Raw genomic sequence first — 18189 nt, forward strand, 5'->3', positions numbered from 1 at the left:
GTACTAGTTTTCCAGCATAACTCCAGCACTGTATGTTGCTTTAAGGTGAAATGAGACATTCTATTGCTCTTTTAATTACATTATTTCACTATTAGAAGTTGGACATTTTTTAGTGTTTTTGGTTTTTAAAATCTTCTAAATTTCTCCTTAAAAAATTCTCTCATCTGCTTTCCAAGTGCCTGTTCTTCAATGTTAACTAATGGACAAGACTTCAATACTAATTCATCTGGTTCAGATTAAGTATTGCTATAGCACTGGACTCAGTAAAAGAAAGAAAATGCTTTTGCATTCTTTCTAACCTAGCCAGTAAGGGAAGTGAGGGACTTCCCTGGTGGTCCAGAGGTTAAGAATCCATCTTCCAATACGGAGGATGTGGGTTTGATCCCTGGTCAGGGCACTAAGATCCCACATGCCCCCTGCATGCTACAGCTAATGAGGACCCAGTGCAGTCAAAAAGAAAAAGAGTGAGAGAGAAACAAGTGAAACACAGCATGATGCCATGGTGGCTTTTTGTACCAGCCTAGCAACTGATTCCTCAGAGCCTCTGGTCTATAAGTATTTTCTCAGCAGTCAAGTCTGTTCTAGTTGCAGGGCTAGGAGGATGGAATGGCAAGAGGAGTTTCATTTTTGTGCTAGGTGCGTTCCTTTTCTGTCATTATTAACTAAAAAAATGAGTTATCTGTAAAGTGTCTTGTGAGGGCTGGCTCAGAGCTAGTGCTTTCTTTAGTGTCATGAACATTGGCTCAGTGGAGATCCTGGTCCCATTCCTAGTTCAGCTAACAGCAAATCCTTCCATCCTTTCTGCCTACCAGATTCTCTGGGCAAAGTAGACATGTAGCACAGTCTGTCAAACTAGGGTCTGCCTTCCTTCTTGGGTCAGATCATACATTTTCCCCTTATTAATTTTGTCATTCAGTCACTAAGTCATGTCTGACTCTTTGCAGCCCCGTGAACTGCAGCGTGCCAGGCTTCTCTGTCTTCACTGTCTCCTGGAGTTTGCTCATACTCATGTACAATGAGTCAGTGATGCCATCCAGCCATCTCATCCTCTGTTACCCTCTTCTCCTCCTGCCCTCAGTCTTTCCCAGCATCAGCATCTTTTTCAGTGAGTCAGTTCTTCACATCAGGTGGCCAAAATATTGGAGTTTCAGCATCAGTCCTTCCAATGAATATTCAGGACTGATTTCCTTTAGGATTGACTGGTTGGATCTCCTTGCTGTCCAAGGGATTCTCAAGAATCTTCACCAGCACCACAGTTTGAAAGCATCAGTTCTTTGGTGCTCAGCCTTCTTTATAGTCCAAAAAGGCTTAGGCTCACATAATAGTCACATACAGTCTCACATCTGTACGTGACTATTGGAAAAGATCATAGTTTTGACTATACGGACCATTGTTGGCAAAGTGATGTCTCTGACTTTTAATACACTCTCCAGATTTGTCATGGCTTTCCTTCCAAGGAGCAAGCATCTTTTAATTTCATGACTAGTTTATGTATTTATGTTTTGGTTCCTTTTTCCTCAGACCATACTTGAGCCTTTTAAATCCGTGTGACCCAAGTCTCAGAACAGCAAGAACATAGGCTAAGTGTTTCATCGCCCTTTATTTCTTGCTAGTTGCAACAGTTAAACTGCATTGGGTGTTATCAGCCTGTTTCCTGCCCTCTGCCCTGAGGAGGAGGTTGCAGTCAGTAGTAAGGGTCCTGCCCCAAAGTCTGTATTGCTCTCAGACAGGGGTTGAGGGGTGGCTGGGGGGTGGTGGACAACAAAGATGTGTTGCTTGCTGCCTAAGACTGGATTCCTATGGGATGTGCTGGGGTACACTCCATCACCTCAAAGGGCTTTGTGGATACTTCCTGCATTTTTGGAACTGAGGGTCTAGGGTAGCATATAATCACACATTTGTATATATATAAGAGACCAAAATGGGATAAGTTTTTTTCCAGGCCTGTTTGTAACTTTGCATAGGATAGAAATTATGTCAAAATTCACTTACCACTTCCCTTTGCCTTGTGTGTGATACAAATTACCACTTTCCTTTGCCTTGTATGGGATACAAAGAGACAAACTTTAATCTACACGTATCCAAAATAGCAAGCAGGAAACCTTCACGCAGGACCAAGGGACTTGCAGGGTGCAGCAGGTACCACCACGTCAGTGGGTTGTCACTGGCTGTGCCCAGCTGTTCCTGGAGAAGGAAAAGCCATTTTATACATGTGGACCCTGAGGTTCAGCATGTTCTTGCCATGGTTGCCCAGCTAGAAACTGGCAGAAACAGCCCTTAGCAGGCAGGGCTGTGTGGATCTGAGGCAGCTTCCTTCTCACTGTAGGGGGAGGTGTTCCTTTAGACCAAAGAGTTTTTGCACTCCCTTCCCTGCCCCATCTCCATGGGAGTGTGTAGCAGGGCCTGCCAGCAGCAAGGGCTGGTCTTATGTGCCTGTCCTGGTACAGAGCATGAGTGAGGCTGAACTGAGCATGGCCTGCAGGTATCAGGCATTGCTAAAGCCAGTGTCTGAGGTCACGCCTCCATGCACTCAGTCAGCACTGAGTTTGAGAAACCTTCATGCTCTGTTGCAGCAGGCCAGGTTGGGTTATGAGGTCCCTTCATGGAGACCTGGGAAGTCTTCAAGGATAACCATGCCACTCTCAGCAAAACTGGGGCCAAAGGCAAATCAACTCATTTCTATTCTTGGAAAAACAAATCATCAATTTTAGTATTGTTCCTTTTGTAACCATAGGAAGCAGGTGAGAATATCTTTTTGGAGTGCTGGGCAATTTCCAAGATGAGAGACACCAGTCAATATCTCAGGAGTGGCAGAAGTCAGTGCTCCTCAAGGCTGAGGGGTCTAGAAACTATCACGCTTGCCCTCTTAGAGTCATGTAATCCAGGGCTGACCCAGGCTCCACACTGAAATTGTTGTGTGACCACAAGCAAGGTCAGAATCTCTCCATTCCTTCACTTAAAAAATGAGATGGGACACGGGGATCATTAGCTTAACTCACTTCTGTTGTTTCTTTCAGATCTTACCTCTTTAATCTAGAATGTTTATCAGGGGACTTCCCTGGTGGTCCAGCGGCTAAGACTGCATTTTCCCAATGCAGGGGGCCTGGGTTCAATCCCTGGTCAGGGAACTAGATCCCATGTGCCACAACTAAGAGTTCACATGCCACAACTAAAAGATTCCATGTGCACAACTAAGACCTGGGGCAAATAAATAAACAAATGTTAAAAATTAAAATGTTTACTTTAAAGCACACCTCAAATATTGAGGTAAAATAACAATAAATTGCATCTTATGATCTTGGTTTTTCTCTGGTTTTTCACTTTCCCTTAAATAGACTGCCTCAGGTATGGAAAAATAACAACTCAGATCACTGGGAGATTGTAATCTGAAAAACTCTTCAATTGTATAACTCCTATTTATGCTTAAACTTTCTATGCTGTTGTCCATTTGTAATTTAAATTTTATTACGGAAACAAATATATGCAAAAGAATTGTATAATGAACTGCCAAGGACCCGTCAACCAGCTTCAACAATTATCCACATTTTGTCAATCTGGTTTCATCTCCCCCAAACCCCACCTGCCATCTCCCACTCCTTGTAGTTTTTGGCAGAAGGGAATTATGGAATATTTTCAAGCAGATCTCAGACTTCATATCTTTTTACTGTTAGAAGCTTTACTTTGTGAATCTAACAGAGAAGGCCCTTCCTGTTTTGTGAAATAGTGACTTTAGTGTTGTTACTGCATGCAGACTGATTGTAGGAGGCAACACCTGTGACTGTGATACAGGAGTCTGAATTTTTAGTGAATTTAGAGTGGAAAGTGTATTGGCTTTACCCTCCTCCCTCCAGAAAAAGTGGTAGAATTCACTGAAAAGCATCTTGGGGTTTCAACAGCACCACCCCTTATAAGACTTTCAGAAAGCAAATACAGGAAAGGCCTTTCCAGAGTGACGGACAGAGCTAGTGTTTATGTAGCACCTACTAGGTACATCTCCATATGCATCATCTGTAACCTACACACCAAAGCTGAGAAGTGAAAACCAAGGTGCCGGGAGCCAGCGTGAGGAATTCCACCCGTGACAAGGTCATGCGGCAGAGTTCTGATGGGCAAGGTCAAGTCAGATCTCAGGTTTTCCCCCTGGCATTTCCTGAGCATGTACCCCCCACCCCCCAAATAAGAATCCGCCTGCTTTTCCACTCTTCTGACATTCTCTGGAAAAAGTCAATTCAGGGCTTTAGTCTTCTGCATTTGAAAGAGTGTTCCAATCCAAAAACCCCTCTGATGGCTTTCTAGCCTGCCTGCAGGACTTGTACAGCTGCGCATGTGATTGCTTGAGGCCTCCTGACAGGGGGAGGCACAGGAAGCTTAAAACATCCTAGGAATGTAGGGGCTTCCGAGGAGTCAAAATCATTAGAATAGGACTGATTAAAGGTTTCATTTGTTGAGCCAATACTTGCTGCCAAATTTTCATATCTTTTATTTTTAGATATAGTTGGTATATAGAAAAACAGGTAGTAGATCTGGTATTAGCAACATTAGATCTTTGAGTTAAGTACTTTCTTTGTTATAACCCACTGCACCTTTGTTCTACAGGAATGTAACTTTACTTAGTACTTTGAGGGTGATGCAGAGTAAAGAAAAAACACTTCTAGGGAAAAGGAGTTTTCTGGTTGATAGACAAGTGTCCAGGAAGAGAGCCATAAAAATGTTAACAGGCCTCTTGGCCAGAAGATAATGGAAACCACCTGAGACGTTTTGTATACGGGAGGGTATGCAAAAAGAAAGCCTTGTTTTGTCTCAGTGAGGGTCAGGACTGCTGCCCCTGCATAACTCTGCATATTCCATTATTTCTTTATGTACAACCTGGGGTATATAAGCTAATTTTGAAAGTGGAGTTTTTGGAGTCTTGCACCGATGCTGGGCTTCCCCATGTCGTTCTTTTCTTTTTCCGGCTGAATTCCCATCTGGGGCATGGAGGCTCACCATGTATACTTACTTGTCCCGGCTTCTAAGATCTGTAAGAGAGAGAGCCCGAGGCGGGGCAATCTCCGATATTCAAACGGACGCCAGTGGCCTAACGTAGATGGTGCAAGTTCCTTGTCTGGAACTTTATTGGCTTTCCACATATACCAAGTTATTCAGCCTCTTTTCTCCACTTAATTTTCCCACTACACTATTTCTTCCTAATCTAACCTTATATTTCTATATTAATAAATAAATAAGTTTCTCCTCACCAATGCCGTCCATGCTTCAAATTCCCTGGATCCACTGGGGCTGGACCCCGGCACCAAGGCTTTGGGAGGAGCTTCCCAAATATTACCTTCGGATTGATCAGTATTAGAAAATCACATTACCCTGTCTCCATGCCAAAACACTTGAGATAACCTATTTAGCTTCAACATACAAAGTTATTTGGTTTGTGCCTTAATCTAACCTGATGTTTACTGCTGTAAAACAATAACTAGTTCATTTCTTGAGGTTCCCTTGGAAATAGTTAAATGAGGATAATAATGTCGTAGGCAGAGAAAGCATGAAAATGAACCTTCAATTAAAAGAAATAAATTTATATTAAAAATAAATAAAGTTCAGTATGAAATAAATCTGTAGTTAAGTCATGCTGGAATTAAAGAAATCATACATTATTTTAATGGAATCTGATCAAGCTACTTAGATGGGCTTAAGTGAATGGCTGAGGTCTATTAATGGGTATGACATTATTACATGAAAGCCATTTCAATAAAGGATTAGTGTTGTTAAAAAAAAAAAAAGCATGAAAATGTCTTCCTCTGCCCAGGCCAGGTTAAGAGGTGCCACTCAGTCTTCACTTCTCACTAGCCCCCTTTCCCCAAATGGGTAAAAGCAGTGTTAGTGATTATAAATCACTCTTTGGGGTTAGAGGACATTTGTAAGTTTGTGCTTGAAAGATCTGAATTTTTGCTTTGGAAACCTGTAACATTTGGTTCAGTGAGGATCATCTTTATTTGTTTGCCAGTTGGAAAAGGCTCCGTGAGGTATTCTGGAAGGGAGGGGAAAAAGGAATGGAGTTGACTAAGGAGAGTGGCAGAAAGGAAGGAAGTGAGGAAAAGAATAAAAATCAAAGAACCTTTGTAAGTCCCAGATTGGTTTCATGACCCAGTTTGAGATGAACTCTGGTTACTTTCATTGTTTGTATTTAAAATGTCCTACAGACCCAAAGGAGTGAGCAGACCCTAAGCACCTGCCTTGGTAATGAAACCATCCTGGCAGGTTTGCTGTGAAGCTACTGAAGCTTAAACTTCAAGGTTTCTTCCTTGCATTGGTCCCTCCCTAAACCTTGGGAGAGGCACTAGAAATTATTCCTGTGCTCATGACAGGCAGATCCATCCCTGCCTGTCAGGAATTGAGTTCTCAAGAGAATAATGTGCCCATAACCATATCTCGATAACCATATCCCAAACTTCTCTAGTGATGGAACTTCCCTTTCTTCCTTTAAATTCTCTTTATAATTTGCAGAAATTTAACCTAATTTGTATTTCATTTGTACAGATGAAATTATGCAGCAGGAAATCAGGCCCTTGGTGGCAGTGGATATAATTGAACAACTTCACAGACAATTTGCCATTCTTTCAGGTAAGGTGCAAATTCATTTGCATTTCTAGATTTCACTGGTTTGGCGGGAGGGAGCCTCACTGGAAGGGTTCAGCCTTTTGAACTTGATTAGAATTATATTAAAGTCTCAATCATCCCTGAGCTTCCCTGGTGGTAAAGTGTCTGCCTGCAAAGCAGGAGACCTGTGTTCGATCCCCAGATGGGGAAGATCCCCTAGAGAAGGAAATGGCAACCCACTCCGGTCCTCTTGCCTGGAAAATTCCATAGGCCGAGAAGCCTGCTAGGCTATACAGTCCATGGGATCGCAAAGAGTCAGACTGCAAAGAGTCACACACCACTGAGCCACTTCACTTCTCAGTCATCCCCAAAGCCTCACCCAGGACTAGAATGAGCTGAGGATTGTCCAGCAGGAGGAGGGTGGGATCTCATAGATGTTACTCCTTTTGCTGTTGGGTGAGATTTGATCTTTCCCAAGGAATACATTTCTTTGAGGTTGTAGAGAATAGAGCTGAAGTTTTTGAGGACAGAAAAAGAAACGAGTATGACATTAGCTGCCACCATGATGTTCTTCCAATATTCTCATTGAATGTTCTACCAAGATCCAACCTTAAGACAATCTTGGTTTTAAGAGTTTATGAATGTTACTGAGGTAATTTGTTCTCTGAGAGATTTGTCTTTTATTCTTATCTCTAATGGATCTGATTTAAATACATCAATTTTCATTAAGCATTTGATTAGGAATAAAGAAAGACTAACATTAATCAACGGAGAAGGCAATGGCAACCCACTCTGTACTCTTGCCTGGGAAATCCCATGGACGGAGGAGCCTGGTAGGCTACAGTCTATGGGGTCACAAAGAGTCAGACATGACTGAGTGGCTTCACTTTCACTTTTCACTTTCATGCACTGGAGGAGGAAATGGCAACCCACCCCAGTATTCTTGCCTGGAGAATCCTAGGAATGGGAGCCTGGTGGGCTGCTGTCTATGGGGTCGCACAGAGTTGGACACAACTGATGTGACTTAGCAGTAGCAACAACATTAATCAAAGGCTAGAAATTTCAAGAGAAGCCACCACAATTAGAAGCCCATTTATTGCAATGAAGAGTAGCCCCTGCTTACCACAAATAGTGAAAGCCTGTATGCAACAACAAAGACCCAAAACAACCAAAAATTAAAAAAAAATTCTTTTTAATGCTAGAAATTTTCTGAGCATAGGTATAACCCTGAAAATTTGCCATTACTAGAATACTATTCTTTTTTATTCTCTTAGCCCAGGGTGACATGACTTTACTGAAACTGGAGGTACAGACCAATCCTGAATTATAGTTAAACCTTTCTTAGAAGCATGGGTTAATGAGATTAGATGTCCTCAGCACATATTACAGAGAAATAAGGTGGCAAGTCACTCTCCCTTTATATCTGTTCTGAAAAAAAAAAAAAGCAACAAAGTCATCTTAGTTATATCACAGAAAGAATGTGTAGTTGGCATGAATTTTATTCTATAAAATATGATGCAAAAATCATCACATTTTTTCCCTTTCTCTAAATCTTTTTTACTTTACTCCAAACTCCTCATGGGCTTCCCAAGTGGCTCAGTGGTAAACAATCTACTTGCTAACACAGATCCAGGTTTGATCCCTGGGTTGGGAAGATCCTCTGGAGAAGGAAATGGCAACCCACTCCAGTATTCTTGCCTGGGAAATCCAATGGACGGAAGAGCCTGGCAGGCTACCTTCCATAGGGTTGCAAAGAATCAGACATGGTTTAGAGGCTAAACAACAACAAACTCCTATTCTCTCCTACTGAATCTGAGAGAAATTCAATTTCCAATGTCAGGATATCACTCCACATTTCACAGTTGGTGTCCTAGGTGGGAGCATTTTACACAACGCAGAACATTCTATGGAATTCTCTGCTCTCCCCCCCCCCCCCGACATTGGTCATTGTTTAGATAGTCACTGAAAACTCCATAAATATAGGGTTCTCATTTTTAAATGAGGTGATGCAAAGAGCTAATGGTGATGCTGGGGAAGATTGAGGACCAGAGGAAAAGGGGGCAACAGAAGATGAGATGGTTGGATGGCATCACCAACTCAGTGGACATGAATTTGAGCAAGCTCCAGGCGATGGTAAAGGAGAGAGAAGCCTGGCATGCTGCAGTCCATGGGGTTGCAAAGAGTTGGACATTACTGAGCAACCAAACAACCACATTTTAAAAATTTCTTCCTGTATTGCTAATGCTTAGAACAGAGGCTAGAACATAATATCTGCTGAGGCTGAAATGACCTAAGTCCTCCTGGTCTGTTCTGTGAGGCTGGTGGACTCCCTTCTCCCCACATCCCCAGTCTAGGCACCACTGTCTTGACCCTGGTAGCAGTGCCTGGCCAGCCTCCTGTAGGTGCAGTGTCATAACTTCCTGCAGTGAGCCTAGGATGGTGCACAACAGAAGGCAGCATGGGGACAGGCTCTGGATTTCTGGCAACTTCTGCTATGGCCCCGTGTTACAGAAGGCCCAAGGCCAACATGCATCAAGGTCTGGAATGGACAATGGGGTGGGCAGGATAGATTCCTATAGTCTTACACCAAAACTGTAATGCCTCAACTCAGTTCATAATTCTAGCATATAAAATTACACAATGATTCATCTGGGAAAGGAATCCAGTGGCTGATTGATACACTTAAATATCCAAAGTTATTGCTTTCGAGTAACATTGAGGCATTTTTTTCTGTTTATTTCTTAGAGGCAGTTTAGGGAAAATTGTAAACTGTACCAGACAGCTCTAGATATGGTTAGATTCTGCTACTGACTGGCTGTATCATGTTGGGTAATTTATTTGTCTAAGCTTCACTTTCCTCACTTTGTGTAGTGAATAGGATCATCATAATTTTGAGGATTAAAGCATAATGTAAGAAAAATGCTTAATATTGCAACTGCTAATTAAATGTTTGCTCTTTTTTCCTGATAAATTTTAGTCTCTCAAAAGTGTTTATTTCTATATTACCAAACATGTTTTCAGTATGACTGTTTTTATAAGGGACCAAAACCATACAGTGATAGTGTATATAATACCACAATTAGGTCAGAAGTAGAGATAACTGTCACTCTTTAATGTAGAACATAGAACTGAAAACTCACACTGGCCCAAGAGGATACCTCTGCTTTAGGAGAGGCACTTTGACTGGACAAAGGTAATCCTTTCATTTCTGAGCTTGTCAACTTGTTGCCTCACAGTTGCCCTTCCTTTGAGAGAAAAGCAGGATTAGCTGTGATAGAATTTGCCACACTACAAATCAAGAAAAATATCAGCAGCCATGGGGTTCTCTGAGTCAGCAGGTATTTTTTGGAATTAGCAGGCCTGCTTCTCATCTTTAACTTCCCTACTTACCTGACAGAGGCAGCAAATGTCAGCAACGGGGCTGTTGTGGGTGCCTGGGTAGCTGTGGTTGTAAAATAGGAATCTCCTCAGTTAGGCTTTTTCCATGGCAGCCAAGCCCTGGCCTCTGCTCTGAGTCACAGCACTTTTCCTGATTCAGATAAGCAGAGTGAAGATGTCCCAGCTGTGGACTTATCTACAGATTCCACTGAGATCTAGAGAGAGCCAGTGCCCCCATCAACCAGGGATGCTGTGAAGGAGGGGATGGAGCCTTTTTCTCAGTTAGGCGACAGGTGCCTGGCCTACTGTGCTGTGTGAGTGTGCTCCTCTGGCTCATTGAAGAGTAGGGCTCATTGCATGATGCCTCACCCAGATTTGTGGCCAGATGGTTTGAAGTGTCTGGATGGTGATACCAACAGGGCCATCAGCAGGAATTGGATAGTAGACAGGGCTAGGGTATCTGGTGGCTCTGACCGTGGAAGACAACTTTCATGTACCCCAATGAACTTGGGATATTCTAAGTTCAGGCACTTAGCTAGGAATCAAGAAAATATAAACAGGTTAGTGTGATGAAGACACTAGCCTTTGAACTCAGACAATCTAGGTTCTTATTCCAACACAATTAGTAGGTTGCTCTGAGCAGGGTTTTTCATCTGTAAAGTGGGTTGTTTTAAGGATAGTGCTTAGCATAGTATTTGGCTACAAAAAAATGTAGACTATAGGATATGTTTGTTTTTAAACTTTTGGGTTGACCAGATGGAAAAATCCAAATGAACTTTTTGGCCAACTCAATGCATAATAGGCCTGGAGGTAAGTCTTGACCCTAAGATGGCTGCTACAGCTCCAGACATCAAGTCTGTATCCAAAACAGGAAGAAGGAAAAGAAGCAATGCTGCCTTCTGTTCCTTTTGCCAAGAGAGCAATAACTTTCCTAGAGCTCTTGGTAGCCTTCTGCTTTTGTCTCATTCCAGAACTGTGTCATATAGCCACTTACAATAAGAATTTTAATCCCTTTAAAAATAATAGCAGGAAGCATCTGGTTCAAGAGTAGAAGGATGTGCACTCATCTCCTGGGAGAGCACCAAAATTGCAATTAGCTATTGAACAACCATCAACAGGAGGATGGTGGAACAACAACAACAAAAAAGATGCCCCACATCTAAAGACAAAGAAGCTGAACCAAGATGGTAGGAAGGGTGCAATCATGATAAAATCAAATCCCATACCTGCCAGGTGAGTGACCCACAATCAGGAGAACAATAATACCAGAGAAATTCTCCCACTCTTGTGAAAGTTCTGAGCCTCATGTCAGGCTTCCCAGTCTATAGATCCAGCAAAGGTACAGAGAATCCCCAGGGAATATGACTTTGAAGGCCAGTGGAATTTAATTATAGAACTTCCACAGGACTACGGGGAACAGAGACTCCAGTCTTGGAGGGCACAAACAAAATCTTCACACCAAGACCCAGGGGAAAGGAGCAGTGATCATACAGGAGACTGAACCAAAACTACCTGCTAGTGATGGAGGGTCTCTTGTGGACATGTGGGTCAGCCGTGGCTCTTTGTGGAGATGGGCATTGGCAGCAGCAGTCCTGGACGGGGCCACTTGGCATAAGACCTCTTGGAGATCGCCATTAAGCCCATAGACCCCAGGACTGGATCGCCTCAGGCAGAACAACTAATAGAGAGTGAGTACGATCCCAGCCATCAGCAGGTCATTGGATTAAAGTTTTACTGAGCATGGCCCTGCCCACCAGAGTAAGACCCAGTTTTTCTCATCACCAGTCCTTCCCATCAGGAAGCTTAGACAAGCCTCTTAACCTCATCCACCAGAGGCAGACAGAAGAAGCAAGAAGAACCATAGTCCCGCAACATGCGTGAGCACTAAGTTGCTTCAGTCGTGTCCACTTCTGCAACCCTATGGACTATAGACTGCCAGGCTCCTCTGTCCATGAAATTCTCCAGCAAGAATACTGGAGTGGGTTGCCGTGTGCTCCTCCAGGAGATCTTCCTGAGCCAGGGATCAAAACCATGTCTCCTGCATTCAAGGCAGTCTCTTGCATTGCAGGCAGATTCTTTACCACTGAGCCATCAGGGAAGCCTCAAGAGCAGCTAGAACCTAAACCACATCATGGAAAATTAACCAAGATGAGAAAGCAGAGGGTTTTGTCCCAGATAAAGGGACAAGATAAGACCCCAGAAAAATAACCATGTGAAGTGGAGATAGGCAACCTTCCAGAAAAAGAATTCAGAATAATGATAGTGAAGATGATCCAGGATCTCAGGAAAACAATGAACAATACACTAGAAGGAATAGGTAGCAGAGTAACTTAGGCAGAAGAACGGATAAGTGACCTGGAGGACAGAATGGTGGAAATCACCACCACAGAACAGAATATAGAAAAAAGAATGAATAAAAGTAAGACAGCCTAAGAGACCTCTGGGACAACATTAAATGCACCAACATTCGCGTGATAGGAGGCCCAGAAGGAGTAGAGAGAGAGAAAGGACCCAAGAAAATATTTGAAGAAATAATAGGATAAACTTCCCTAACATGGGAAAGGAAATAGTCAACCAAGTCCAGGAAACACAGAGTCCCATGCAGGATAAACCCAAGGAGGAACACACCAAGACATATTGTAATCAAAATGATGAAAATTAAAGACAAAGATAAAATATTAAAAGCAACAAGGGAAAAATGACAACATACAAGGAAACTCCCATAAAGTTATCAGCTGATTTCGCAACAGAAACTCTACAAGCCAGAAGGGAATGGTGTCATACATTTAAAGTGATGAAAGGGAAGAATCTACAACCAAGAATACTCTACCTAGCAAGACTTTCATTCAGATTTGAGGGAAAAATCAAAAACTTTCTAGACAATCAAAGTTAAGAGAATTCAGTACCACCAAACCAGCTTTACAACAAATGCTAAAGGAACTTCTCTAGGGAGGAAACACAAGAGAAGGAAAAGACATACACAAAATAAACTGCAAACAATTAAGAAAATGACAATAGGATTATATGTGTGTGCATTCATGTGAGTTGCTTCAGTTGTGTCCAACTCTTTGTGACCCTTTGAACTGAACCCTGCCAGGCTCCTCTGTCCATGGGGTTCTCCGGGCAAGAATACTGGAATGGGTTGCTGTGTCCTCCTCCAGGGGATCTCCCCAAACCAGAGCTCGAACTCGGGTCTGTTATGTCTACCTGCATTGGCAAGCAGGTTCTTTACCACTAGTGCCTCCTGGTAAGCCCAGCAGGATCATGTGTGTGCTTAGTTGCTCAGTCATGTCTGACTCTTTGTGACCCCATGGACTGTGGTCCACCATGCTTCACTATCAGTGGGATTCTCCAGGCAAGAATCCTGGAAGGGATTGCCATGCCCTCCTCCAGGGTATCTTCCCATCCCAGGGATAGAACCCAGGTTTCCTGCATTGCAGGTGAATTCTTTACCATCTGAGCCACCAGGGAAGCCCAGCAGAATCATATTCATCTATAATTACCTTAACTGTAAATGGATTAAATGCACCAACCAAAAGACATAGACTGGCTGGGAAGATGAGAACATGTGTATGTATGCATTTCCACTTACACATCACTCTAATTAACCCCTGAAATTGTATGTATTTGTTTTATATTATTAGGTTAATCATGTTTCCATTATGGCCTGCGATTGTAATTATCTTTTATTTTTTGTCTGGTTATTGATTGTGAAAACTGATAAACATCTTTTGCTATTATGAAAAAAAATAATAGCAGGAGGAAACACTATTTGAAGGGCTTACACACTTAAATAATGTGTTTCTTAGGTTAGGCCAATGTGAGTTAGAACAGATCCCCAGTGCCCTGATTCATGATTTATTTATTTATCAGTTTTTGGGGGGAGAAGGGAAGAGAAAGGGAAAATAGTTACTGAAAGGCAAATAGCAGTAACCATTTCACTGTCTCTCCCACTGTTGCTCTTCACCATCTTCCTATGGGATTTCTCAAAGTTCCAAATTCTCCTCTAAACCCAGACCCTGAAAGGAATGGTCTTATGTAGGCCAAGTATCGCTAGTATTTTCTGCAATAAAATTAGTCCTCTTTATGTACCAAAATTATACCAGAGGACTAAAGTTTATTTTATTAAGTCACCATCATACTTAGTTCCTAGGAGTCTGGTTTTATTTACCTTCCTTAAATGGGCTTCTTTGCTGCAGTCTTTCTTCCTTCTGCATTTCCATGCTCCCTCACAAGGTGGCACTGACTGCCTTGTAGTGGATGGAGGCCTAGTTTTGTTTCCTTGGTGATTCTGCCTCTAAGACTAACAGACTAAAGGTTAATAGCATGTGGTGTCCCCAGTTAACCCCCTGACTTTCTGGTGTTTGTTCTCAGTGTTAACCATGATATAAGAAAACTCTACCCATCTTTCTCTAGTTAGGCATGAATACCTTTAATTTAATGCTGTAAAGAGCAATATTGCATAGGAACCTGGAATGTCAGGTCCATGAGTCAAGGCAAATTGGAAGTGGTCAAACAAGAGATGGCAAGAGTTAACGTCGACATTCTAGGAATCAGTGAACTAAAATGGACTGGAATGGGTGAATTTAACTCAGATGACCATTATATCTACTACTGCGGGCAGGAATCCCTCAGAAGAAATGGAGTAGCCATCATGGTCAGCAAAAGAGTCCGAAATGCAGTACTTGGATACAATCTCAAAAACGACAGAATGATCTCCATTTGTTCGTTTCCAAGGCAACCATTCAATATCATGGTAATCCAAGTCTATGCCCCAACCAGTAACGCTGAAGAAGCTGAAGTTGAATGGTTCTATGAAGACCTACAAGACCTTTTAGAACTAACACCCAAAAAAGATGTCCTTTTCATTATAGGGGACTGGAATGCAAAAGTAGGAAGTCAAGAAACACCTGGAGTAACAGGCAAATTTAGCCTTGGAATGCAGAATGAAGCAGGGCAAAGACTAATAGAGTTTTGCCAAGAAAATGCACTGGTCATAGCAAACACCTTCTTCCAACAACACAAGAGAAGACTCTACACATGGACATCATCAGATGGTCAACACCAAAATCAGATTGATTATATTCTATGCAGCCAAAGATGGAGAAGCTCTATACAGTCAACAAAAACAAGACCAGGAGCTGACGGTGGCTCAGATCATGAACTCCTTATTACCAAATTCAGACTTAAATTGAAGAAAGTAGGGGAAACCGCTAGACCATTCAGGTATGACCTAAATCAAATCCCTTATGATTATACAGTGGAAGTGAGAAATAGATTTAAGGGACTAGATCTGATAGATAGAGTGCCTGATGAACTATGGAATGAGGTTCATGACATTGTACAGGAGACAGGGATCAAGACCATCCCCATGGGAAAGAAATGCAAAAAAGCAAAATGGCTGTCTGGGGAGGCCTTACAAATAGCTGTGAAAAGAAGAGAAGCAAAAAGCAAAGGAGAAAAGGAAAGATATAAGCATCTGAATGCAGAGTTCCAAAGAATAGCAAGAAGAGATAAGAAAGCCTTCTTTAGCAATCAATGCAAAGAAATAGAGGAAAACAACAGAATGGGAAAGCCTAGAGATCTCTTCAAGAAAATTAGAGATACCAAGGGAACATTTCATGCAAAGATGGGCTCAATAAAGGACAAAAATGGTATGGACCTAATAGAAGCAGAAGATATTCAAGAAGAGGTGGCAAGAATACACGGAAGAACTGTACAAAAAAGATCTTCACGACCCAGATAATCACAATGGTGTGATCACTCATCTAGAGCCAGACATCCTGGAATGTGAAGTCAAGTGGGCCTTAGAAAGCATCACTACGAACAAAGCTAGTGGAGGTGATGGAATTCCAGTTGAGCTATTTCAAATCCTGAAAGATGATGCTGTGAAAGTGCTGCACTCAATATGCCAGCAAATTTGGAAAACTCAGCAGTGGCCACAGGACTGGAAGAGGTCAGTTTTCATTCCAATCCCAAAGAAAGGCAATGCCAAAGAATGCTCAAACTACCTCACAACTGCACTCATCTCACACGCTAGTAAAGTAATGCTCAAAATTCTCCAAGCCAGGCTTCAGCAATACGTGAATTGTGAACTTCCTGATATTCAAGCTGGTTTTCGAATAGGCAGAGGAACCAGAGATCAAATTGCCAGCATCCACTGGATCATGGAAAAAGCAAGAGAGTTCCAGAAAAACGTCTATTTCTGCTTTATTTACTATGCCAACACCTTTGACTGTGTGGATCACAATAAACTGTGGAAAATTCTGAAAGAGATGGGAATAGCAGACCACCTGACCTGCCTCTTGAGAAATCTGTATGCAGGTCAGGAAGCAACAGTTAGAACTGGACATGGAACAACAGATTGGTTCCAAATAGGAAAAGGAGTCCATCAAGGCTGTATATTGTCACCCTGCTTATTTAACTTCTATGCAGAGTACATCATGAGAAACGCTGGACTGGAAGAAACACAAGCTGGAATCAAGATTGCTGGGAGAAATATCAATAACCTCAGATATGCAGATGACACCACCCTTATGGCAGAAAGTGAAGAGGAACTAAAAAGCCTCTTGATGAAAGTGAAAGAGGAGAGTGAAAAAGTTGGCTTAAAGCTCAACATTCAGAAAACGAAGATCATGGCATCCGGTCCCATCACTTCATGGGAAATAGATGAGGAAACAGTGGAAACAGTGTCAGACTTTATTTTGGGGGGCTCCAGAATCACTGCAGATGGTGACTGCAGCCATGAAATTAAAAGACTCCTTGGAAGAAAAGTTATGCCCAACCTAGATAGTATATTCAAAAGCAGAGATATGACTTTGCCGACTAAGCTCTGTCTAGTCAAGGCTATGGTTTTTCCAGTGGTCATGTATGGATGTGAGAGTTGGACTGTGAAGAAGGCTGAGCACTGAATTGATGCTTTTGAACTGTGGTGTTGGAGAAGACTCTTGAGAGTCCCTTGGACTGCAAGGGGATCCAACCAGTCCATTCTGAAGGAGATCAACCCTGGGATTTCTTTGGAAGGAATGATGCTGAAGCTGAAACTCCAGTACTTTGGCCACCTCATGTGAAGAGTTGACTCTGGAAAAGACTCTGATGCTGGGAGGGATTGGGGGCAGGAGGAGAAGGGGACGACAGAGGATGAGATGGCTGGATGGCATCACTGACTCGATGGACATTAGTCTGAGTGAACTCTGGGAGTTGGTAATGGACAGGGAGGCCTGGCGTGCTGCAATACATGGGGTCGCAAAGAGTCGAACATGACTGAGCGACTGAACTGAACTGAACCTTTAATTTTAGTTAATGAAAAGATTAAATCACGAAAAGGTATATCCTTATGAATATTTTACAGTGTTTTGGTTCCTTGAAATGTTTTAGCCATTTTCTTGGCAGATATTGTTTATACAATTAGTATAGTGTTATAATGCATTCTAAATTTAGCCTTACTCAACATGTAACTTCTCTTAATTCACATTTCTCGCAAACCCCTCTGATTGTGAAACTAGAAAGAAGAATATATTTTAGTTGAAAGCTAATAGCATCCTCATCTAGATTGTTTTCAGTCAATGTAGCAAGGTAGCTCAGTCTCCTTGTCAAACACCTAATCTTCAGGTTGTTTTTTTTTTTTAAGTGTATAGGATTAATCAAGAGGCATTTCCTGGAGATGACTGGTCATTGAGACAAATATCACAGAGTGATTGGTCTCTGGGAGCACAAGACTCACGTTAACAAAACGTACAAGAGACTTGTGTAGAAAAACCACAATGCTGACTTATTCTTTCCATGATAGAAACACTCACGTTTGCTAGGTAGCACTTTCTCTCCCATGAAACAAACATGCATGGGATATCATAGTATAATTGGAAGAATCCAGGTGTGGATTGAGAGCAGCAGAGTGGGTTGGATGGTCTTAATGGCACTGCCATTAGATAGGCTGGCAACATGACCTGGATTCTCCACAGAGCAGGCCAGGAGTCTCTCTCCTTAGGAGAGGTGCCTGCCTTTGCTTCTTTCAGTCTCCTTTTCCTGTAATTTCTTCATTGATTCCACACCCTCAGTAATCATACAGTCCTCGTTAAACCACACCATGTACTGATGACTCTTGCGTTAGATATACAAAATAGGTGCAGTCATTTGTAATTGGCTTCACTTGTGAGCTCCATTCCACTGGAAGTAGCCTCCCTCCATGGGCACAGCATGGAAGGTGCTCCCAGCATTTCGGCT

At 42.3% G+C, this 18189-nt stretch overlaps 1 protein-coding gene across 1 annotated transcript in view; it reads left to right on the plus strand.

Moving 5' to 3' along the window:
- Window positions 1–18189, plus strand: part of MCF2L2 (MCF.2 cell line derived transforming sequence-like 2) — a 280069-nt gene that overhangs the window by 50913 nt on the left and 210967 nt on the right. The window contains exon 2 of the mRNA XM_069594515.1: window positions 6529–6612. Coding sequence (XP_069450616.1) covers window positions 6529–6612 — 84 coding nt within the window. The remainder of the gene's footprint in view (window positions 1–6528; window positions 6613–18189) is intronic.

This window comes from Ovis canadensis, chromosome 1 (genome assembly GCF_042477335.2).
Source record: "Ovis canadensis isolate MfBH-ARS-UI-01 breed Bighorn chromosome 1, ARS-UI_OviCan_v2, whole genome shotgun sequence".
NCBI classification, from domain to species: domain Eukaryota; kingdom Metazoa; phylum Chordata; class Mammalia; order Artiodactyla; family Bovidae; genus Ovis; species Ovis canadensis.